Below are 24113 nucleotides of genomic sequence, written 5' to 3' on the forward strand. Positions count from 1 at the left end.
GCCGAGGCGGCAGCGCTGCCGGTCGGTAACCTCCGCGCTTCCTCCCAGCAGGGCGCCTTTCCCGCGGCACCCGAGGATGCTGTCCTGACGCCCGCGTCCCCGGGCGGGTGATCCCGTGGTCCCAACCATGGCCACGTCCCCCGGAGGGATCCCCGCTGAGCTGCAAGGTAAGCGTCGCGCGCTGCCGGGGCACCGATGCCACATGGAGGGCGCTGGTACGGGGCCTGCTCGGCCCTGGTTTGCCGCGCCGGGGTTGGCAGAGCCGCTGTCGGGTTCCTCATCGGCAGCAGCCACGGTTCGGGGGGGGGTCCTAGCGGGGTCTGGGGCGCGAGGGCTGCTCTTGCCCTCAAGGGCACGCTTGAGGATGCTGCCCGGGCCAAAAGCATCCCCGGCGAACAGGGTGGATGCCCAAGGATGGGGTTCTCCACGGCTCCTGCTGCCCGGTTTGTGGGTGCAGCCTGGTGCTGCTCGCTCCCCTGGGCTTGGGGTCCCCCAGGGGGTCCCTGGCAGCTCCCCAGGGAGGCACGGCCCGCAGCCCTGCCCCGGCTCCCCAGCAGCGCGAGGGATGCGTGAAGCACCAGTGCTCCCAGCCTTCCCTGGTTGGATTGAAAAAGCAAAAGGCCACGGAGGTCTTGGGGTCCTGCAGCCTCCCCAGCCCCACCGAGGTTTGCAGTGGGGTGGGAAGGAGCCGCGTCGCTGCAGCTCCGGGTCCCGGCTCTACTCGGATGGGTCCCTGGGGACACGCAGCTCAAGGTGCTGGACTCACGGGGCTCTCAGCAGCCCGGGCGAGGGCCGGAGCGAGCGGTGGTGGTGTGAAAACCTGGTTTGCTTTGCACGGCGCTGGGCAGTGGCGGTTCTGGCCCCGCTCCCCTGAGCGAGAGGTGCGAATCGGGGAGGCGATGCTCAAGGCAGGAGGCAGCAGGCGGGGAGCGGTGCTTGCACTGGTCCACAGCGGCTGTGGGAGCAACTGGTTTGCAGAGGTTGGCACGCACGACCACCCGCGCGCGCCACGGCTGGCAGAGTTGCTGAAAAAATGCAAAAGCAGAATACACCTCTGGCTGCACCGTGGGGAGGCAGGGCCTGGGGGCCGCTCCCCAGCGGTAAATTTGGGAAGGAAGGAAAAGGAACCAGGACTCTCTCGTCGCTCAGCGCCAGCTCCCAGTGAGCAAGGCAGCACGTGCAGCGTCAACCAGCGACCCCAAAGCCCTGCGCTCGGGCGAGGCTGCAGCCTGGGCTGCAGAAGCCAAGGAGGAGATGGATTTATCACCCGAGCAGCAAACAGGATCCAAAGCTGGTGAAGAAGCGCGTGGCTTCGCTTGAGAGAGCAACCAGGGTCTGGCCATCGGGTGTGGATGGAGAGGAGTTGATTCAGGCGGGGACGTGGGGGACGGTGTCCCCAAGGGCAGCAGGGCACGTGGGAGAGGACCAGGGGTGGCTTCAGCCACTTCGCTTCATGGGGACTTTGGTCTTTTCAGAGGGCATCACCGCCTTCCTGGGGACGAAGAAGGTCCTCCTGGTGATGAGCATCCAGCTGCAGGTGAAATCCAAGTACGACGACTATATCTTGGTACGTGCAGAGTCCGGTCTGGTTCCTGCTTTCCCAGTTTCCCCAGGCAGCCGTTTCGTGGCTACAGCGGGGGACAGGGGTGGCTTGCGTGTCACCCCGGTCCCCTGTCACACCAACGTCCCCCTGGCTAGGTGCTGACGCCCTGGCGAGCCTACGTGCTGCCGGTGATGCTGCCAGTGAGGGTGAGTGCCGGGGACCCTGCGCCGCGGTAGAGCCCCGCGGCTCCCGGGAGGGCATCGCCCAGCCGCTTGGGGCAACTGGGGTGGGTGCCCCGCGGGTCACCTGGGCCACCGGGTCTGGATGGAGCAGGAGCAGGATGAGGAGGAGGAGAATGGGGTGAAGGGGATGGATGGAGCAGGAGCAGGATGAGGAGGAGGAGAATGGGGTGAAGGGGAGGGGGATTGGGGTCAGGGGGCTGGTGAAGGCTGGGGGGCACGGCCGGGCACTGCTCAGGGCATGGGGAAGGGTGGGAGCTGGGGGGCACCCTGGGGTCCCTCTTCTCCATCAGCGCCGGGGCTGATCCTGCTCCTCTCACCCACAGGTTCACAGCAGCTTCAGCTTCCTGGAGGTGAGGGAGATGACGGTGCGAGAGCCCAGCTTGGTGAGTGGCACCAACACCCACGGCAAACCCAGCCCGGGCACCCACCCCGCCTTGTGCCCACCTCCCCCCCATGGCAAACCCTGGCCCCGAGCCCACCGCAGGGTCTGGGGGAGTTCTGGCCCCCCGTTGCACATTGAGGGTCACCAAGGATGATCTCTGAGAGCTCCACAGGGTATTTATCCCGTCACCACCTCTAAAGAAATCCTCTTATGGCCTCACTGGGGGTATCGCCCCCGGGGCTGGAGGTGCAGGGGGGCACCCAGGGGTGCTGGGGGCGAGCGTGGGTGCCTGCATCTCTTCCCCTCCGGCAGCCGCAGAGAGTGCCTGGCCGTGGCACCTCCCGCTCGGCAGGGACAAGGTGACAAACGGCTGCTGGCTTATCGAGGTGAAGCCAAATTTAGCAGGAGGGTGTCTTAAACCCCGATAATCCTCTTAGAGAGAGGCGTGCGTGTAGGGCAGATGCGGCGGGTGGGAACCGTGGAGGAGAGGAACGGGGTGCCCTGCCTTGGATGTGTTGCCCGAAACAGGGCTGCGGTCCTCGTTAACCTCTTCTCTGTTGCTCGTCAAAGCATCATCAGCGACGATGGCCCCAGCCTCTAAACTGCTGCTCGGCGAGCTGCGTGGCTGAGCTCCAGGAGAGAAATAAAGAGGCGCTGGGCAGAGAGTGAGGGGTGCTGGGGGTGGAAAGCCCAGGGTTATTCCTCTGCAGGCAGAATGCAGGCAGAGTGCAGGCAGGGCCGGGCCCCGCTGCCTCCCGCAGCCCCGGGCACCGGCGGAAGCGCCATCCTCACGCGATGCCAGCAGATAATTGTCATCTCGCTCCCACGCCTCGATCGGTGTGTAATTAAATCAGGGAGCGCGTTGCCATGGGATTTTTTTTTTTTTTTTTTTTTTCTTTTTTTTCTTCTGGTAGGAACCGAAAGCTAAAAAAGCCTCAAAACCCGATTAGATAAATTCAGGGAGGAAAACTCCGTCCTCCAGCTGCGGCTGCTGCAGGCAGAGTCAAGGCTCCTCTCACCCCCGCTGCTTTGGGCTGCTTTTGCATTAGCTGAGCTTGAATTTTGGGGAGGTTTATGCTTTATTCTGGCACATTACGTTATCTTTAATGTATTTTATCCTAAATCCCAGGTGCTCGCAGCCTTCCCTGCGCTCACAGTGCTCTGGCTGGGTTTATAAGCAGCGGCTGGGTGTTTGCAGCGAGGAGCTGGTGGCTGTCACCGTTGTGTCTGGGGGCTTGGGGACGCTGTGTGCTGCCAGGCTCGCTCAGGCGTCTCCCATCCTTTGGACCCCGCAGGTTGTCATAGAAACGGATGCAGCGTCTTACGCCTTCCGGTTCATGTCCTTTGATGATTTGGAGCAAGTTGTCATCCATGTCACCGTGTCACTTAAGAAGGTCTTTCCAGACTCATCCCCTGGGTAAGGGTCTTCTGCTCCTCAGGGGTAGTTGTGTAGGTACCAGAGCAAACTCATTGCTCAGAAAAGCCCCAAATATGGGATGGGTTCACAATTAGCACCTTTTAACGGGAGAAAACCACACTGACGGAGGCCAGACCCTGCTTCCCCATCGCATTGGGAAGAATATTTCTGGTCACCCTCACACAGAGGGGCTGTAGCTAAGCATAAAGTGGTGGGGGTGCTCTTCTCCCAGCCCACTGCCACACCACCCCTCTGGTCCTTCCTCAGGACACTGCTCAAGAATTCCCCCCCCAACCTGTACGAGAGGATCCGGCAGATCACGGACTCGCTGGAGGAAATGCTGCAGAGCAGCCCCGGGCCCTGCGGTAAGGCCTTTCCCCCCCACCATCTCCCCCAGGATGGATCAGGAGGGTTTGGAGCATCCTGGGGACCACCAACACTAGCTCTGCTGACAGCCCCCACCTCTGCTGGCAGGGCACCCGTGGTGGCCTAGGTCAGAAGGAGCCCTGCTCGTGGGATCCCATCCCACGGGGTAGGAGCAGGTTTGAGGGGACGTGGTTCCTCAGAAAGGAGCAGGAGAGTTGTGGGGCAAGGATGCTCAGTGTCCACTGGTGAGGACGTGCAGCCGTGGATGCTTCCACCCACCTCATTCGGTGTCGTTGCAGAGCCAGGGGCTTTTCCTGTAGCCTGGTTTGGGGTAGGACACCTCCATTATCATCATAACAATGCACCTTGCCTGGTATCTACATGGATCAAGCAAAGCCATCTGCGGCCCCTGGAGTTGTGTGATCACTTTTGGGCTGGCAATAGACCACGCAGGACACTCTGGCCCCTTTGAGGAGGGAAGGGAGAGCCTCCACCATCCTCCTCCTGCTTTCTGCCCTCCCCAAAGGTCTTCTCCATGTTCCTGTGGAAAGATCTGCCACCAAGACTGCCTTCTCTTTGCAGGGGGGTTTTCGGAGACCTACGCCGCTTTATGTGATTACAACGGCTTTGCCTTCCGTGAGGAGATCCAGTGGGTAAGCTGGTCTGTCCCATGGAGAAGGGACAACGACAGCGTACCGCTTGGCAGGCGGGGAAGCAGGATGCTCACAGGGCTGCTGGGGCTGGGAGCATCCCAGAGCTGGGCACCGCAGGTTTGCCTGGCTTGAGTGCCCCCTGCTCCTTGGTGGGGTGGAATCAAGCAGGTAGGGATGAGATGCCTTGGACCAGGTTGTTTCCCAGACTGTCACGTAAGGAGAGCCCCTGGAAATCTGGGCCCTTACTGGGTGGCCCTACTAGAGGAGAACCCCGCTGGGACCAGCTGTCCCCCTCTTCCTCTGGGACACTGACTCCAACCCACCTCTCCCCACACCCTCGTTCCCACCAGCCTGCGGGTGCGTTGCCTTCTTCTGGCCAGTCCCTGCAGAAGGGGTCCAAGACCCACCAAGCCGTCCCACCAATGTGGGACATGTGCCCTGCCAGCCACAGCACCAGGGGAGGTTTTAGACTCGGGGTTTAGGCAAGGGGCTCCCGAGGGGAGGGTCCCCGAGGGCTCAGCTCCCTCCAGCAGAGCCCTCCCCAGGACCAAGTGCTGAGCCTGACCCATGTGTCCATCTATCCGGACAGGACGTGGACAACATCTACCACAGCCAGGACTGCCGGGAGTTCAACCTGCTGGACTTCAGCCACCTGGAGAGCCGGTGAGTCCCCTGGCTGTGCCGCGTGCGGTGCCTCGTGCCATGCCCCATCCTCCCCGTCCACGGCAGGGGTGGTCCAACACGCTCCTCCACGCGTGTTAGAAGCTTTTATCGCTTTACACGCTCCAAGGACGCCACATCCGCAGGCTGATGCTCCCCTGCACCAAATGCGATGAGCCCCGTCCCATGGGGCGACAGGCCGGGCAGCCTCCCCTGTTTATTTTTAACACTTAAATAAGCCTGCGAGTGGCTTACGGAGGTGAAAACCGAACGTCACGGCGGCTTCTGGCAGCTCGTGGCTGTCAGGTGTTTCCCTATGCAAAGCAGCCGGCGCTGCTCCCCCTATATATATATATATTTATATATATATATATAAAACAAATAGCTGTTACGGGGTTATAACCTGATAGCACAACCATGAGCTCTGGCTGTGCCCAGAGTCACCCCCGTGGGGCTCAGCCACGTCTCCATCCCAAGAAAGATGGAGTGAGGGTTCAGCTGAAGCTTGTTTCCACTCGAGCAAAACCGGTGGTGCTCTTCACACGAGCACAGCGTGTTTGACAGAAGCATGCAAATATTTTCATTCATTTTATTTTCCCTGAGAGAATAACCTGGGGAAGCTGAGTTGTGTTTGTGGGTTGCTTTAAATTGATGGACCCCCATTGAATGGTGTGTTGGGGCACCCCAGGGTTGGGTCTCTTGGGGCACGCACTTGGGACCAGGCTTGGCTCAGCCTGGCCCCTGACTCCCTCGTCCTTGTCACCCGGCAGAGACGTGGCGCTGAGCATCGCCGCCCTGTCCTTCAACCTGTGGTTCACCAAGCTCTCCTGCAAGGACTTCAGGCTGGTGAGTGCCAGCGCCGCGGCACTGGGCGCACCGGAGATGGCTGGGTTTCCAGAAAGGCTTTTTTTCTCCCCTGCCAGAACCAGGAGATTTCGGAGCAGTTGCTCTACATGCTCAGCAAATCGGTGACACTGGAGGAACTGGTGCTGGAAAACAGCGGGTTGAAAGCGTAAGCAAAGGCGTTGCAGGGCCCTGGCGTGGTGATGAGCAGGGTCTCGGCTCCCTTCGCATGCATGGAGCAGGGGGTCCATGGACCCCTGTGCCAGGGGGGTGTTTGTGCCCCATCCCCTCCACAGCGTAAAGCTCACTGTCAGTAGCCTGGAGGCCAGTGGGCATCACCCACCCTTGCAGAGGCTCTGCTTTCGGATGGAGCTGGCTCCGCTATGCGGGCAGGTGCTGGTGGCACGTCCCCGTAAGGCTACAGGGTTGGCAGCCGTGTCTCCTGGAGGTGGCCGTTGCTTGCTGAGACAGGCGGCCCTTCTCCCCGCAGTGACTTTGTGCAGAGGATGGCCCAGGCGCTCAGCAACCATCCCGACTCTGTCCTGCATACCATCAACCTTGCTGGCAACCAGCTGGAAGACAGAGGTACCCAACTTCTGGGCCGGGATGAATTTCCACCCATGAAAACTGATGTTCAACTCCGCATCCCACTGGCAGCTGCCCCCCGCCCCGGGGCTGTAGCTCAGGGTGGGACGGACACCCGCCTGCGCTGGCACGGCCGCTCAGGGCTCTCTGCTCTTTCATCAGGGATCGTTGCCTTCAGCCGGCACGTGGAGAAGAGTCCCAAGGGTCTGCAGAGCCTCAGCTTGGCCAGGACGATGCTCACTGCCAAAGGTATAGCCTGGCATCCCGCTCCCTGCCCGGGTGCCATTGGGAGTCTGGGCACGGCGGAGCTTGGGGACAAGTTGGCATCAAAGGGGTAGCTGGAGGGGCTGCAGGGACACCCTGGAAAGGGCATCTTCGAGGATGCGATGTCCTGCTGCTCCAGATGTAGGAAAGTGCCCCTTCCTCTGCTCCTCGGCTCTCCCTGGTGTGGGGGACCCCCGGGCATCCATCTCTCCCCCTCTCCTCAAGCAGGGATGAGCACGTTATGCAAAGCCCTTGCAGACAACAAAGCCATCGGATTCTCCCTCCAGCACTTGGACCTCTCCGGAAACCCCGGCACCCTGGCTGGGGACGACATCAGCGTGAGTGGCCGGGCTGCGATGAGGTGACACCACCCGGGTTCTGTCCCCAGCGTGGTTTGGATGGCTTCGGTCTCCTGGGGTCTGCACCCTGCCTTGCAGCACCCCAGGGACGGGCAAATCACGGCTGTGACACCTCCCTACCCAGGGACAGTTGGGGGATGCACTGGGGACATCCCCACGCATCTCCTCGTGGCAGGGTGGGAGATGCCACCTGGAGCAAGGAGGCATCCCGGGAGCAAGCGGCATGGGGCTGGGTCCCTCTGTGCAGGATTCATCCCTGTGCTCAGCAGGAGGGAGGAGGCACGGTGGAGCTGGGATTTCTGGGCTGCAGGGTGCTGGGTGGGGGGGGGTCAGGGTCCTGGACAAAGCCGCTGAGCCCTCTCTGCCCGCAGAACCTGCAGAGCCTCCTCCGCCAGTGCCACTCGCTCTCCTACCTCAGCCTGGCCGGCACCGACTGCCCTTTGGATGCTGTGAGTACCCACGCAGGGGGTCCCGGCAGTGAGCCCCTGCCCTCAGCCCACCCCCCTCTGAAACCCTGCCACGCTGCTGGGGGTGCACCCCCGGGTGCCATCCCGGCTGCCATGGGGTTGTGGAGACAGGGCGTGCGTGGGGCAGCGGGCAGCCAGCCCAGCGATGCCCCACTCTGTGCCCGCTGCCGTGGGGGTGGGTTGGGGAGACTCAGGGTTCAGCAGGAGGAAGAAGGGAGCCCCAGCTCGGGGCAGACCCCCTTAGCACCTCCTACAGCTCATCCCATACCATCCCCCCGTCCATCCCCGGGCTGTGCGAGGGGCCGCAGCACCGGCTGGGTCCTCCTCGACACGGCTCGCATCCCCACCCCGGCAGCTCTTTGGAGCCCTGGTCCACGGATGCCGCACCAGCCTCGTCCATCTGGATCTCTCCAAAAACATCTACTCCCACAGGTAAGCCCCCGGGACGGCGGGGAGGGGAGTGCGGTACCCAGCACGGGTGGCCGGTGCCGGGTGGCAGATGATGCCACGTTGTGCCTGTCCTTTTCAGGAGGGTGAAAACCATCTCCCCTGACATCAAGGAGTTTTTCAGCCAAGCCTGTGCCCTCAGGCACGTCTCCCTGGCGGGTACCAAGCTGCCAGCAGATGCTGTAAGGTGAGGTGGGGCTGTGAGTCCACCGAGGAGAATGGATTTGGGGTGAGCATGGTCCAGGGGGGACCTCGCTCAGGGCTTTGCATGTTGAGAGGGCTGATGGGGAGGATGGATGGGGCTGTGAGAGGCAGAGCTCTGGGAAGGATGTCTTCTCCAGCACCCTGCTCCCACTGCCTCATTGGGAGGTGCCTCATGGCGGGTGCCGGTGCCCCCGTTGCTCGCACCGATGGGTGGCTTTGGTGACTTTTCTAGGGCGTTGCTGCAAGGGCTGGCAGACAACAGTCACATCAGTGACCTGCGCCTGGATCTTAGCAGCTGCGAGGTGAGGTGCCAGCACCCATGGGTGCCATCAGTCCATTGGGTCCCATTGCGGCAGACGAGGGGGCTGGCTGCCTGTGCGGGAAGGTCCGTGCTCTGTCCGCCGTGGGGCTGGGGTGACCTTCCCGATGTCAGGATCTCGTCCGCAGGGCTCGGTGCCTCCCTCGTACTGACGCCTTGCTCTTTCTTCCAAGCTGAGATCAGCGGGGGCCCAAGTCATCCAGGATCTCATCCCCGACGCCAGCTCCATCAGCGACCTGGACTTGTCTGACAACGGTAGGTTGCTTTTTCCCTGCCTGGGAGAAGATCTCCCTCCATCTGGGGGTCCAGCCACCATGGGCTGTTTTGCAGAGGCCAGCTCAGCCCCAGCACCTCGTGAGCTTGTAGGAGTCCCCAGGGAGATGGGTAGGGTCTGCTGCACTTCCCTGCCTCTTGAGCACGCTGGCTAATGCAACATTAAATTGCACTTGTCACCTGTAAAGGTCCTTCAGCAGCAGAAACTGCAGCACTGCTGGCTATGTCTCATGGGGATGAAGGCACCCAATGGCAAGCAGTGGATTCCCGCCTGAGAAATTACCACCTCATCAGGCTTTTATGGCTTTTTACCCCCAAAACCAACAACCCCTCTGCCTTCCCCAAAGCAGGCAGTCCTCATATGTGCTCTTCTCCCTCTGCTGATGTCCTGCCCAGCCTGCCAGGCCTCCTTCCATCACCTTCCAGCGTTGCATCCCATGGTGGGCAGCGGTGGTGGCCCTCATTCAGAGAGAGCATCTCCAGCACAGGGTGTGGGGTGACTTCTTCATCCCCTCCTGCCTCAGGACTTGCCAAAAATCCTCGTTTCGCAATTTTCGTGGTACAAGCCTCTTCAGCTCACTGAATCCCAGGCGGTCTTGCGTTGCCAGCTCGGGGTTTGAAGCACTGAAAAGGTCTCCCTGGGCTGAAGCTCTTCCCACCTTTCTGCAGGAGTTTGCAGCCTCTGCTGCTGACCTTGTCCTGCCATGGGCGAGCAATCCTAATTATCACCTCTGCCAGCTCTTAATTTCACCTAAAAGGCCCCACACCTTAAAGCAGCCTTGCTAAGATCTCATAGCAGACCATGCAGCTCCTCGACAGCCAGATGGCTCTGGAAAGCTGACGTGGTTTGGAGTCCTTCAAAAACCTCTTCAGGCCACCAATGCTCCAAAAGCTTGCTCTCTTACCCAAAATCTTCGGCCAACCTTTGCCAAAATATGTTTCTATTTTTGGCTTTCCCAGCTCCGCGCAGGAGGACCAGTCCCTAGGTGGGTCTTGGTGTCTCTTACCCTTGGCGGGCAGAGCAGCGGGGCGAGCAGATCCCTGCCCTGTGGGAAGGATGTCACCTTTGCTTCCCAAATTTCCCTGGGGATGCTGCAGCCGTGAGGATGGGAGTGCAGGCAGCTGTGAGAACTCCTCCCATGTTGTCCAGGGTGGTGGGTGGGTGATGGAGGGCACATCCCTGCGGGACAGCACTAAGCAAGCACCATCTCTAGCTCCATAAGTGCTCCCCGTGGCTCAGCCCAGCCTTGACACCCCAAACAGCAGGAGTCCCCAGAGCGGGTGCTCCTTCCCTGGGGTCACTCCTCAGGGACCCCAGCTCTGCACAGGTCTTTGGTCTCCTTGGGGGAGCCATGAAGAGGAGGAAGATGCTCAGGGGTTGCCTTGGGCATCTCTCCACCATCCCACGGTGGCAGCTTGGTGGCTCTGCAGGTCTCCTGTGAGGGACCACCTTGGTGCCACCTCTGTGGACCGCTTGAAGCATCCCGGTGGGTGTCTCCCATCTCTCGCAGGCTTCGACCCCAACATGGTAACGCTGGTGCTCTCCATCGGCAGAAGCAAGTCCATTAGGCACGTCTCTCTGGGGAAAAACTTCAACATCAAATCCAAGTAAGTGCAAAGCTGCAGCACCCGGGCCAGGAGCCATCCTGGCACCATGCACCCACCTCGACTCTCTCCCCCTGTCCAAAGCCCGTGGGCTGGTTGGGAATGCCAGGGATTGCCTGCCCATCCTGCCTGCTCCAACCCAACGGGGAGCCTGGGGCTGTGGGGGGACCATCACCTGCTCCTGGCACGGTCCCCATGGGATGGGTCACAGCAAGAGTGGGAAGGAGGAGCTCTGCCAGCTTCCCCTGTGGCCCTGGGGCACGCGTGTGTAACCCCCCCACCTCTCCCGCAGGGAAGGGCTGTTGGACGTCCTGCACCGCATCGTCCAGCTCACCCAGGAGGACGACTGCGTAAGTCCGGTTTGCCCCCAACTGTCCCACCCGTGCTCTCGGTCACCCTCCACCACCACCCTGCAGCCTCCGTCCCGAGGTGCCATCCAGACCCTTCCCAGCAGAGGCTGGGAGCAAACCTCCCTCCCTCCCACTGCCATTCAAATCCTTCTGCTCTTATTCCCCTCCGTCTGAAGCAGATGCTCAGACAGAGAAGCGAGAGCTGTTCCCGTTCATCTGGGAAAGCGGGAGCCTGTGCCTGGCTAAAGGCACGGAGGAGATGCTTGGTGGAACCTGGCTGCAGCCCAGCTTTCCAAAAAAAACTTCTTTCCTCCTCGCTGCCTGCCAGGCATCTGAGCTAAATCCAGGGTGTTGCCTAAGCACCCGTTGCCCTCCTGTTTCTTGGGGTTCAGCGTGACTGGGGCTCTCCAAAACCAGCACCAGGTGCCTGCAGTAGCTGCCAGCCCAGCGGCTGCTGGACAGGGATGGAGGCTATGTCTGCAAGGGTGACACACATCCCAACGTGTGTCCTGGCCACCTCTCCCCCTCCTTGTCCCCTTTCTAGCCTCTCCAGTCCCTGTCCGTGGCCGAATCGCGCCTCAAGCTGGGAACCAACGTCCTGCTGAGTGCCCTGGGCAGTAACACCAGCCTCATCGCTCTGGACATCAGCGGCAACGCCATGGGGGACACAGGGGCCAAGATGCTAGCCAAGGCCCTGCAGATCAACACCAAGCTCAGGTAGCAGCAGGTCCACGTCGCCCTGTGGGTGCCCTTCCCACCTTGCACCGGGTGACCCTGATACGGTGGTCCTAGTTGTGATGCTGATGCCATCAGAGGAGGTTTATCATGGCTCCTGGTGACCACGGATGTGGCCCTGGACCATTCCTGGTGCCCGGTCAGATGCCGTGACCGTATCTCGCTCTCATGGCAGTCATCTGGCAGTGCTGGCAGGGGACACGTGAAGGGCAAGAGAGCAGCTCAATCCCTGCCCCGGCACTTGCCAGCTCTTTGCCAGGCTCCTGCACAGCCCGGGATGCTGCAGCCGGACCCTTGCAGTCACTGCCCTCACCCCACGCTCTGGCATCACTTCCTAAAATGCCATTTTTTGACCTCATTGTGCCTGCAAAGGCAAGGCAGGGCTGTCTGCAGGGGACAGGGAAGGGTCTCCCAGCCAGGGCTGTTCCTCGGGGGGACGTCTGCCCCTGCCAGCAGGATGGTGCCTGACCGTGTCCTCCCTGCCCTTCACTCCCTCCACGCACCCACGTACTTTACAGCCCCTTGTAAAGTCCAAGTTTAGGTTTTGAATATTGAGATTCCGATTTTTAACCCCATTTCTAGGCTCTCTGGTGCACGGGGTCAGTCTTGGGCTGACTCCTCCTGGCACCCAGGGAGTGGGCACCTACCTCGGGACTGCGTGGGTGCGAGCAGGGCTCACTCGCGTCCTTTTCTTTGCAGGACCGTGGTTTGGGACAGGAACAACACAACCGCCCAAGGGCTCCTGGAGGTGGCTCAAGCTTTGGAGAGGTAAGGAAGGAGCAGCTTGGTCCTCCTGGCTCACTACCACCATGCAAAAGACCCTCTGGCACCAGGATGGCACCATCCCCGGGGCCTCTTGTCCCCTTAAGCAGCAAGTGCATCACACAGTTGCATACAGGTCCCAAGGGAGTTGGTCCACAGCTGGGGCCTTGCAGCCAGCAAAGCAACCTGCCACCCATTCGGTGATGGCACCTTCGTTACAGACCTCAGGGTCTCCCCTGGGCTCTGCATCCCAACCCAGCACAGCCCTGTGTCACCCAGCCCTGTGTCATCTGGTGGGGGTGGAGATGTGATGCTCCTCTTCTCCCTACCCATGAAAGATGGGTAGAAGTTGTCCACCTGCCGAGCACGCCGTCAGCTCTGGTGTTTGGCCGTGCAGGTTCTCTGGAGGTCTGAAGAAAAAGGGGTGGATGGAGAGCCTGGGCAGGTGGTCGCTGCTGCCCCATCAGGGTTTGCTGACGGCCAGAGTTTGGCTGTCCCCATCTCCAGGGCTGGACCTTGGGGCAATGTCCGGGCTGCCGTTGGGTGGGCTCTGGGCCGATGTTATGTCTGTGGGGAAATGCACGGCGGGGATGAGCCCTGCGAGGCTGACGAAGGGTCCGGCAGCACCCGCTCACCCCCGCGCTGCCTCGCAGGAATTACACCCTCAAGTCGATGCCCTTGCCGATGAGCGACGTGGCGCAGGCGTACCGCAGCAACCCCGAGAAAACGGAGGAGGCGGTGCACAAGGTGGGGGGGGACGCGGGCTGGGGGGCGCGGGGCCGGGTGCCACCGACGCCGGCTGCTCATGGCCTCTTGCCTGCTGCAGCTCCAGTCCTGCCTGACGAGGAACCAGCTGCGGCACACGCTGCCCGCGCAGACCTTCCGCCTGCAGCAGGGCATCCTCACCACCTCTTCCGAACAGGTTTGCCGGCCAAATTGCTGCACGGGGCTGCCCTCTCCTGCCCCAGACAACCCTGGCTACTCGTGTGAGCTCTTGCGAGCAGCACAAACCCCTTTTCACTGTTCCTGAGTGGAGGGCAGAGCAGTCCGGAGGGGTGAGAGTGGGGCCAGGCAGAAAGGATATCTCCAAGGAACCCTCTTGGTTCCATCCATGCATTTCATGAATATGCAACGCTGGGATATCTCGCTGCTACGCAGCGTGTTCCCGGCTCCCTGTGCACGCTCGTGAGCAAATCCCCGCTATGTGGCATCCCCAGATATTAGGCAGGGATGCTCTTGGGGCTGTAACCCCTCTGTGCCCCTGCTTGCCCCATCGGGCAGCACCAGCGCATCCTTCTCTGGGAAAGTCACGGCAAGGAGGGGAACTGGCAGTGCTGCTCCGGCGTCGGTGCGTGATGCAGCCTCTCTGCGCTCCAGATGGTGAACGAGATCTGCCTGAGCGTGCAGAAGCATGTCGACATCCTCAGCGCCTGCCCGGGCAGGGAGGCGGAAGCGGACATCCTCTGCGCGGAGGAGGCCATCAGGAACGCCAACCTCTCCGTCAGCGTGAGTCCACTGTGCGGGGAAACCCCTCAACTCGCCCGGCTTCGATTCAGGATCGAAGCGGGTTATTGATTAGTTAATGACATAATTAACTGGCGGTCGGGAAACACCAGAATCGTCAAAGCAACAGATGCATGTCTTGCAAAATGTTAAAGAACAGCTGTGAATTCCTGAATCCCCTTCTAGAACAAGTCCCAAAATGTTCTTAACCCCCCCTACACACACGCACACAGGTGTCTTCACAGCCCCCGGGAACGGGGGGTTACCAGCACACCCCCTCCTCAGCAAGGGCACCCCCTACTCATGCACCCCTTCTTGGGGGAGGTGGGTGCTCCAGCTTTGGGCACACCCTGCAACTCACGGATGTCCACGCTGGTGAGAAACACTCCCCGCATCCCCGGGGTGTCCCTTCTTGGGCCACCCTCATCCCACCCCGGCTGGACGCAGCCCAGCGATGAGGATGCTCCATCAGCCCATGATGAAGGCCACCACGTGGGCTGGGCAGCTCCTGGTGCTGTCAGCCCTGGTTTGATCCTCCTGGTCCCACTTTTCTCTCCCCATCGCACCTTTTTCCTCCTCCTCCTCTACTTCTCTTCAAACCACCTCCTTTTCCTTTTTCCCAACTCTCTTGGCACCCCCCTGGGTACTTAATCCGGTGGAGATAGGATTTAAGAGGACAGTGCTGATGGTGGAAAGGTGGTGAAAGGGGTGGGAAAGGATCTCCCCTGATGTGGGCAGCAGCGTGGCTGGGCACAGGGGGGAAGGAGGGTCAGTGGGTGGTGGGGAGCGGTTGAGAGTCCAGTTGGGGGGACCGCGAGGGGCCAGGGTGCCCAACCCAGAAGGTTGCTGGGTCTCCCCAGCTGATGCAGGCGATGCTCTTCCACGGGGCAGCCACAAACGCAGGCTGTGCACGGAAGGATGGAAAGCAAGGGTGAGGTGCCACGGGATGATCCACGCCGTCTCTCTTCCCATGGCAGATCCTGCCCCTCTTGTACGAAGCGGGAAACACCCCGTACCAGAACGGGAAGCTGCAGCACAAACTGGAGTGTCTCACGGAGGAAGCGTCGCAGACCTGCGGCCGCGAGATCCAGGTGGGCACTCGTGGGAGCTGCCGGCAGCACGGGATGCTCGTCAGCCTCGGCCCCGAGGTGTCTCCTGGAAACCACATGAATCCTGATAGAAAAGACACCGAAAACTCCCCTTTCCTCCCCAAACTTCAGGCCATCATGCAGGCAGCGCTGGACACGGCGCACAGCCTCTGCCCGGCCGTGGTGCAGAGGAGCGGGGTCAGGGACCAGCTGGTCAACGCCATGTCGGAGCGGATCTACCTCCAGGATCACCTCAACCTCAGCGCCGTCCTGGACCAGATGATCACCGATGTCTTCAGCAAGCTGAAGTGGGTGACGTGCCCTTCTTCCTTCTCGCTCGGCAACTGGATCTCACCCACGGGGCCAGATGGGGATTTTGGGGGGTCCCCTCCCCACATGGTGGTAGTGTGCTGGGTCCTGCTGCTGCGTTTTCCTAGCTGTGGCTTTGCTTCCCATTCAGATCCAGTTCGGATGTGTCCCTAGGGAGTGGGAAGTCCCATGGGGTGATGTTCCTGCAGGCACATCCCCGTGGTTGGCAGAGGGGAGCCCCGAGCATCGTTGGGGGGGGGGATGCGCTTAGCATCCTCTATCCCAGCCAGCGCCCGCTCTCGTTTCTGCTCCGGCAGCACGCACCCAGCGAGACGGAGCCCAGGGCACGTCTGGGTGCCCCTCTGGGTGCCACGGCCGAGCATCCATCTCCCCAGCAAGGCTCTGCCTGTGGGGGCTGGCCCCATAGCTTGCAGGAGCTGTGGGTGCTGGCCCTGACACCCCTCTCCCCGCTCCCAGTGAAATCAAGCTGTCCGTCACAGCCGCCGTGGCCGACTGCATCGTGGATGCCGTGCTGGGAGACCTGACTGTCGCCCAGTGCAAACTGGTGAGTGCCAGGGGATGCCAACCCCTGTGGAATGGGGATACGGGGCTGGGATGCGGGATGGGGGTCTGGGTACCCTGGCATCACCCGGGCACCAGCCAACGCTATGACCACGGATTTGCTCTCTGGGAAGCAAGACAATTCCCACCTAGACTGGTTTTCCTCCCAGGTAATCCTCTCCCAGCGCGGTCACAGCAGCATTAACATCCTCAGTGAATTCCAGGAGCTGCCGCGTGGTGGGGGGTGCCGGGGTGAAGCCGGGCACCGGCCGCTCGTGCACCGGGGCAGGCGCGGGGCAGCTGTGCCAGGGCCGGCAGCCGGCTAATCAGGCCTAAATCCGCTCGCAAATCCCGGGTAGGGAGCGGAGCAGCACGGAGCAGGCAGGGCGGCCGGGCGCGCTTCAGCCCCCGGGAGACTTCAAGAGCTTCCTAATGGTTTTAGGCAGAGAGCCTCCCCAAGCAGGGGCTCGACCTCCCGGCGCTGCTGCCGGAGCCGGCTGAGGACGATGCCACCGCGCCGGCGAGGGGCAGGAATCCTCCGGACCTCGCCGCGGAGGAGGTAGGGTCCGACCCCGCTGCTGCCGCGTGATGCCCGCGCTATAACCGCCTTTTTATCCGCCTTACCGGATGATGCCGGGCTTAATGCCGCAGCCTCTCCGAGCGCACGCACCCCCGGCACCCCCCGAGGGCAACGCTAAGGCAATTAGTGCTGGGAAATGGGACCGTTAGCCTGCCCGGCCATGCTGCCTGCCTGCCTGCACTGGGAACCTGCCCTCGCGGTGGCCCGGGATGGTCCTGGCTACACGCAGCCCCTCCGGCTGGCCGTTGCTTTGGGACCTGGGGTCCAGCACTGCGCGGGGTCCCGGCCAGGAAAGCATCCGATCCGGCATCGTGGGTGGTTTCGGTGTCGGATCAAGATGAGGGGGTGCAGCCCTGGGGGTCTGGGTGTGATGGAGGGGTTGCAACCATCACCTGGGCGAAGCCTGGCTGGCTCCGGCTGCCGGGGGATGCCGCTCGCCACGGCCAGCTTGTCAACGCCGATGCCACCACCGTCCCTCTCTCCCCGCAGTACAAGATGGCCCTGCGGAGGAAAAACAAGCATTTCAGGAGCATTCGGCCCACGCCAACCATGAGAAGTAAGGCCACCGCGCGGCTTTCCCTCTGCCACGGCTCGGCGTGTGCCGTGCCGCCTTCGCCAGGGCATGGCAGGGGCGGGGGGCTCGCAGCAGCGATCTGGGGGGCTGCTGGGCAGAGCCATCCATGATGATGCCGGCAGGAATTCGAGTCCTTTGGAGAGCCTCTCCCGGTGCCGCGGGTCTGCAGGCAAAGCCCACCTTGAGCTTGCTCTTGTGCTGGTTTTGGGGGGGCTGGCTGGCCCAGCCCCCACGGGTGGCAGGATAAATGCCCTGAGCTCCCTCCCCATGTAGCCAGGCAGGGGTGGGAGGTTTGTCCATGACTCCGGGTGCCGCGACATCTCCTCCCACCATCCCAGGGCCCACCCCCGGCATGGGCATCACCAACCCACCCAGTACCCCAGGGACCTGGCACAGGGCAGCGGACATTGCCCGCGGGTGCTCCTGCTGCTGAGCTGCCCCGGGCTTCGCCGCCGCTGGTATTGCCCCACGGAGCCCTGCGTGCCCGGGGTGGGGGGCAGGATCCTGGCAGGGGGGGCGGGGGCCAGGACCCCCTGATGGGCGACTTCTGCTTGTCGGGGTTTTGGCTGTGGGGCGTGTTTGGCTTTGGCTGAAGCAGAGCTCGCACCGAACCCCAGCGCCTGGCACCCAGGTGTCCCCAAGGGACCCCTGATGTCCCCACGGGACCCCTGACGTCCCCACGCCCAACAGCACCCTCATGGTCCCTGAGCCGGGCAGCATCCTCACCCCCACCCAGCGGGTAACGAGGGGGGCTGCAGAGCAAAATCGGGGTGCCTTTGTGGGTGCTGCGCGCTGGGCCTGCGCCGGCAGAGCTTGTGCCGCCCAGCCGCTGCTGGCGCTGGGGGTCGGCTCGGAGCGTCCCCCCCGCACCCCCCCCACGCACGCAAACCTCCGGGCACCGTGGCACACTCCGGCTACGCCGCAAAGCCGCTGCCCCGGGGGTTGCCGCGCAAGCTCTCGGCGGGCACGGCCGCGCTCCCCTCCCCGCGGCGTGGCACGGCACGGCGCAGCCAGCGCCCCGCTGACCCTCCCCGCGTGGGCGAAGGTGACGGTGGCGACGATGGGGAGGCCTGGCGAGGCCGGTTGCCAACCGCGGCCCTCTCGCCCCTCGTAGGTGTCTCGGAGCTGGAGCCGGCGGCGGGTAGGGACGCCAGCGGGCTCCGAGCTCACCGGGCGCCGCCGTCACTCAGCCCCGCCGCGCCGCCGGCACGCCCTGCCTCCACAAAGGATGCTGAGCCTGCGAGCGGCTCGCTCCCGTCCACGCAGCCTGCCACCGCCGCCACCGCCGGATCCCTTATGGACCTGCCGACCGCCGGCGAGAAGCTGGAGCATTGCACCAAAGCCAGGCCCCGGCCCAACCGCCGGCACAAGCAACCGCCCAGCAAACCGAATGTAAGGGGGGGGGGACGGCGGTTGGCAAGGGAGGAGGGGTGGATTTGGGTTTTTTTTTTTTTTTTTTCCTTTTTTTCTCTATTGGGTGAATTATCGCAGTCGGTATTTGTCGCAAGGCAGGAAAACGAGATGCGCGGAGCGGCGGCTGGTTTATTATCCCGTATTTCAGCCGCTGCCGGAGCCCCCTCGGAGGAGGGGGGCAGCCCGAAAGGATGGGTAGGGGGGTTGGGGGGGGGGGGGGGGTAGGGAAATCATCCATCCCTTTTCCTGCTGCCTGCTGGGAGATGCCGAGCGGTGGGAGCCGGCGGAGAGGCAGGGGGGAATGAAAAAACCCCGCAGAGTTTGGGCGCAGAGGGCCGGCGCGTTTGGCAATGGCTCCGGCTGCCTCTCCCCTCCTGCGCCCAATTTGCTCCCCCCCCCCCCGCCCGCCATCCAAAAGCCATCGGCCCCGAAGCGCCGGTGGCCGCCGCGGCTCCCGGTGATGCTGGTGGGGTTCTGCTGCCCGCGGTGGGGTGGGTTTCGCCTCCCCCCCACTGAAAGGGCGAGCGCCTGGGGATCCTGCCTTCGCAGCTCCCTTCCCAAAGGAAAAGTAACTTTTGGGGTGCAGTCGGCGGAGAGTCCGGCTCCATCGCTGTCCCCCGGGCTGGATCCTGCCGGCATCACCTCGTCCCCACGCCACCGTGATGCAGCTGGATCCTTCCACCTGCCGGAAAGCTCCGGCTCGCACAGTCGCGGTGATGCTCGCCCTTGGACCGCGGTGGGACCAGCGCTGCCGCGGGGCTGGAGGAGAGGCAGGAGCTGTTTCCCGCAGGCAGGGCAGATGCCGGAGCCTGGCAGGGATCAGGCAGGGCCTGGGGGCCGTCACCTTGGCACATCTCTCCGCAGCGGGATGGGCACGCTCGGCACCCAGGGTTGGCCAAGCCTTGAGCGAGGACGGGCTTTGATGGATGTGATGTGACAGGGAGAGCAGATCTTGGATGGCTGGAACGGCTCCTGAGCGGCATCAATCCAGCCGTAATGAAAAGTCGTTATGGATTGAAATGTCACCGATGAGGAAGCGCCTCCCTCTCATCGATAGGAAGCCACCGATGCGGTGCCGTGTGCCGGGGCGAGGAAGGTGCTGTGGAGGAAGGCTTGGCCGTGGCGTGGATCGCTTTGCCATTGGGATGGCGTGGGTGGCCTTCATGCAGGCTGTGGTGGCACTCCAAGGTTGGACTTGAGGATGAGCATCGGCCTGAAGGATGCAGATGTGGGTCCACGCAGGTCACCCGCTCTGTCACCCACCAGCAGCGTGGGTGTCCCTTCCTTGGAGCATCCCCGCCAAAGGCTTCGCCCATGGGACAGCGGGGTCAGAGACCTGGCCCAGCTCTAGGAGGACTTTAGGATTTGTCATCGTGTGTCACCAAGGAGGCCCAGGGCCACTTTACCTGTGTGTAATGCACAGGTACCTGAGCGTGTACAGGTGCCATACCCCAGCCACCGTGCTGGGGAGCCACCAGCACCCCAGAGGTGGCACCCAGCGGGGTGCAGGGGGCTGGCAGCCGAGCTGCCCTGCCCGCAGAGGCAGGGTGAGGAGCTGGCAGGAGCCCAGGGCGGGCTGGAGCTCCCGATGCCCCAGGGATGCGGCAGGATCGGTGCTGGGATGCAGCTGATAACACCACGGTCTGGTTTTTGTGCTGGATGCACAGCGAGACAGAGGGTGCCAGCACCCATCCCGCACAGGCACCCACTTGTAGGTGCACAGGCGCGGCTGGCACGTGTTTGTGCGCGAGGGTATCTGTGCCCCGCGCCGGGCTGACGGCCACGCTTGCTCGCAGGTGCAGCCCGTGGCCTGCGAGAACAGCGAGGACAGGAGCATCACCCGCGTGGACGAGGGGCTGGAGGACTTCTTTGCCAAGAGGCTCATCCCGGAGGAGCTGCCGTAAGCCCAGGGGGGTGCCCGGGGTCCCCTAGGATTTCACCTACCCTGCAAACGCTGTTGGTCCCAGTGCCAGAGGGATGCTGGGGAAAACATCCCTTCTTACGGCACCCACCTTGTGCATCTCCCCGGGGCATCGCCAAGGGCGAGGCTGGTGGGAGAGGGCTGGGATGCGGTTATGGGGTGCAGGATGCGGCCAGCACCCCGCTCCCACGAGCCTGGGGAAGGGCTGTGGGGGCTGTCCCGTAGCGGGGAGGCAATGGGGCAGCACCCATAGGGTCCTACGCTGGGAAGAGCTGCCCTTGCTGGGACAGCATCATCTCAGGTGGGGTGTCTGGGGTCTGGATCCATCCCTTTGGGGTGGGGGGGGGTGGAAAAAATGATCCCTAGCTCCTCGGCAGCCCAGAGCTCACCTTTCCCAATGTTTCATCTCTCCCCAGCCCCACGCCTCCGGAGACCTGCCCGGGATCAGCCCCTCTGGCCCCCTCCAGCTCCCGCACCCTCAAGAAGAAAATCGGAATTTTTTTTGCCTTCAAGAAACCCAAATCCAGCCGGGGCTCGAGGTGTGAGAAGGAGCCCGAGGGTGGCCCCGCCGTCCCCAGGAGCAGGCGCTCGATGCTCAGTGACATTTTACGGGCCCCCAGCAAGGCGGGCGAGGCGAGCAAGCCGCTGAGTAAATCGGAGGAGGGGGGGCTCGCTGCCGAGCCCCGGGCAGAGCCCGAGCACTGCCAGACCCCTGACTCTGCCCGCAGGATCCGGCCCAAGTACTCACGGGAGGGCAAATCCCAGTCGCTCATATTGCTGTCCGGGGAGGACGAGGACGCGCTGGGGGTCAGGCATGACAAGGTAAGCGCTGTCACTGTCACCGAGCCGCCGCCGCTGACCCTGCTGTTCGGCTCGGCCGGTGGGTGCTGCTCCCACCCAAAGGTGCTGGTGGTGGGGCTAGCCGGGCACCGCAGGGGGATGTGGGGACACCAAAGCGATGGCTGGGGACATCCCCGCTGGGTTGTGGCCATGCCTCCATCTCCTGGGGGCACGGCTGGGGTTGGGGACCTGGGTGCCCTGCAGGCAGGGGGGTGCTGTGGGTGCTGCGCTGGGTGCCCATGGCAGGGCTGTGTCTGTCCCGCAGAAGAGGCACCTGGAGAAGAGCGAGGGGGAGTTGCCTGGCTCCTTCGAGCAGCGCGTGCAGGTCATGCTCCACCGCATCGGCGTCACCAAGGGCCCGGCCGCTGAGGGCAAGAAGCAGCAGGTGGGGAGCGGCTCCGCTTTCGGGATGGATCCTGCACCCAAAGGGCAGGGGGAGGTGGTGGTCCAGGGGATGGGGGTCCCCCAGCCGGGACCGGCAGCGCACAGCTCTGTGCTGCCACTGCCTGCGGCCTCTGTCCTGTCACCCGTCCCCTGCAAGGGGACCGATCTGTGGGCTCCTACGTGCTGCACGGTGTCCGTCTCTCTGTCCCTCCTTCCCTGGCACGCACCCATCCCCTGCACCCACCCCAGAGCCCTGCAGCACCCTGCCCTCTGCCACCCATCGTCACCGCGGGCACTGCCACCCTGACCCCCCCCCACACCAGGTTTCTTTCCCCTTCCAGAGCAAAGACAGCGAGATCAAGAAAGCCGGCTCCGACGGTGAGGGGCTGCGTCCTCCCCACCCTGACCCCCACCTGGCTGGGCACCCAGGGGGTGGGCACGGGCTGGCCCCCCTCGGGCCCCCAGCTGCGGGTCCCACCGCATCCCCCCCCTCGCTGGGTGCTGGTGGCATGGGACAGTCCCCGGTGCGCTGATGCTGGCTGGTGGCTTGTGCTTGCAGGGGACATCATGGACAGCTCTGCGGACTCCCCCCCCTCCCTGAAGGCACGCACACACTCCGTGTCCACAGGTGGGTCACCAGTGGGTGCTGGGGGGTCACACTGGTCCCCACGGCAGAGGGTTCTGTCCCCTCCGCTAGCACCAAGCAGCGCTGGGAGCCAACAGGCGCTGGTGGGCACCTGGGCAGGGTCCCACCCTTGGGAGGGTGCCTTACACCCATGGGTCCCCAACCCTGGCAATGGCAGATGGAAACCCAGCCCCTTGCCCCCGGGTCCCTGGGGTGGCTGCAGGCTGGTTCCCAGCACCTGGGGGCTGTCACTGCCGGGCACCCACAGCTCTGCCCTGCCTTCCCCGCAGACGCACCCTTCCGCAGCCCGGCCACCGCAATGGAGCCCAGCGCTGGCCCGGCCGAGCCCCGGCCAACCTGGAAAGCCCTGGGGAGGCAACTGCCGGCCGAGCCGCAGGGCACCGGCTCCGACCAGCCCTGGCGTTCCTTCCTCCTGGCCGAGCCCAGCGGGCTGCCGGAGCCCGGGGGCCGGGAGGGCTGGAGCAGCAGCCTGCCGCGGCCGGGGAGGAGCGCGCCGGCGGCTCTGCCGCGGAGGGTCAGCCACGGCGGGGAGGCGGGTGCCGGCAGCCCCCTGCCCACCCTACCCGCGCCGCCCGACACCGACGGTAGGGATGCGCGAGCTGCCGAGGGGGTCCCCCATCCCACTGCTGGCGTGTTCCCGGAGCCCCTTGGGAATGGTGGGCAGCAGGGACCCAAGCACCCAGCGCTGGGTGCTGATGGGGGGCTGCCAGGAGGTCGGGGTGCTGCAGGCTCCCCCCCCGACAGCGCTTCCCCGCTGCTTTTCCAGACAACCGGCTGACGCCGCGGCTGGCAGCACCACGGGGGACCGGCCGCCGAGCTGTGTCCGTCCACGAGGAGCAGCTCAGGGAGCCCGAGTGCCCAGCGGAGCTGGGAAGTAAGTGGGGGGCTGGAGTGGGACCCCGAACTCCCCTTGCACCCCACGCCGGAGGAGGCAGGCAGTGACACGGTGGCAGCTGGTGGGTGGCCACCGCGGTGCCGGGGTGATAGACGATGGCATCGCCGCACTGGGAAGATCCTGGGCGGGGGACTTGGCATTGGGATCGGCTCCGGCAGCGGCCGGGCTGCCCGGGCTCGCAGGCAGAAAGGGGGCAACCGTAACGTGGGGCTGGGTTGTGTTTCCCGCAGCGGGCACCGTCCCCCTGCGCCTGCGGCGGTCGCCCGTGTTCAAACGGAGGACCAAGCACGACTCCCTCCCGGAGCCCGGACCCTCCTCGGATGCTGCAGGTGAGACGCGACGCTCCCCTCCCTCGCACCCCTACAAAAGCGGGTGTTGGGGTACGGAGAGTCCCCCCCCCCGCGCTCACCCCAGCACCCGTCACCTCTTTAGGTGCCACGCCGCAGGACTGGCCCCGCGCCGGGCTGGAGGAGCCGCAGGCTGGAGCGGGCACCGAAGGCGAGCGGCCGCAAGCCCTGGCACAAACTGTTGCGAATGCACAAGACTCAGCAGCCGTAGACCAAAGACGCCCGGTGCCGGGCCGGGGGGAGCCGGCCCTGGGACAGTGAAGCCCCTGCATGCCGCTGCACTGTTCCCAATAAAACCCTGCAAGCAAGCGCGCGGTGCCGGGGTGATTGGCAGCTGGGGTGCGGAGAGCAGAGCCGGGGTGCAGGTCTGCTCCGTACCGGGCTGGCGTGGACGTGGCCACGGGGCCGGCTAACGATGGCATCGCCCACCCTTTCGCTACGGGGACGGCCGGGCCACCAGCATCGCCCGGGAGGGCAGGGATGCCCAGGGACCATGCCGGAGCCCTCGGGATGCGCCGAGCGGTGTTGCCTTCCCCGCATGGCCGCCGCGGGCGGGAGCTGGTGATTTTAGGCAGC

General features: G+C 63.7%; 1 protein-coding gene across 1 annotated transcript; it reads left to right on the plus strand.

The window, feature by feature from the left end:
- Positions 1-23799, plus strand: CARMIL2 (capping protein regulator and myosin 1 linker 2). The gene is made up of 40 exons (XM_075160889.1): positions 1-167; positions 1476-1567; positions 1699-1749; positions 2109-2168; positions 3463-3584; positions 3852-3949; positions 4533-4603; positions 5193-5266; positions 6034-6109; positions 6187-6275; positions 6597-6691; positions 6854-6940; positions 7184-7293; positions 7686-7763; positions 8137-8213; positions 8311-8415; positions 8665-8734; positions 8925-9006; positions 10536-10632; positions 10922-10979; positions 11524-11696; positions 12414-12482; positions 13130-13223; positions 13303-13398; positions 13854-13982; positions 14957-15070; positions 15200-15375; positions 15854-15941; positions 16380-16496; positions 17007-17073; positions 18206-18483; positions 20301-20404; positions 20842-21247; positions 21531-21650; positions 21991-22027; positions 22209-22277; positions 22565-22879; positions 23062-23169; positions 23421-23519; positions 23623-23799. The coding sequence occupies exons 1-40, from the start codon at positions 128-130 to the stop codon at positions 23796-23798; spliced, it is 4467 nt and encodes a 1488-aa protein (XP_075016990.1). The 5' UTR covers positions 1-127; the 3' UTR covers position 23799.
- The last annotated feature ends 314 nt before the right edge of the window (positions 23800-24113 follow it).

This window comes from Calonectris borealis, chromosome 12 (assembly GCF_964195595.1).
Source record: "Calonectris borealis chromosome 12, bCalBor7.hap1.2, whole genome shotgun sequence".
NCBI classification, from domain to species: Eukaryota; Metazoa; Chordata; class Aves; order Procellariiformes; family Procellariidae; genus Calonectris; species Calonectris borealis.

Coding starts and splice junctions, on each gene's coding strand:
- CARMIL2 (XM_075160889.1), top strand. CDS start 128: ATGGCCACGTCCCCCGGAGGGATCCCCGCTGAGCTGCAAG. Junction 16,497..17,006: donor CGGACCTCGCCGCGGAGGAG/GTAGGGTCCGAC, acceptor CTCTCCCCGCAG/TACAAGATGGCCCTGCGGAG. Junction 21,248..21,530: donor TGGGGGTCAGGCATGACAAG/GTAAGCGCTGTC, acceptor TCTGTCCCGCAG/AAGAGGCACCTGGAGAAGAG.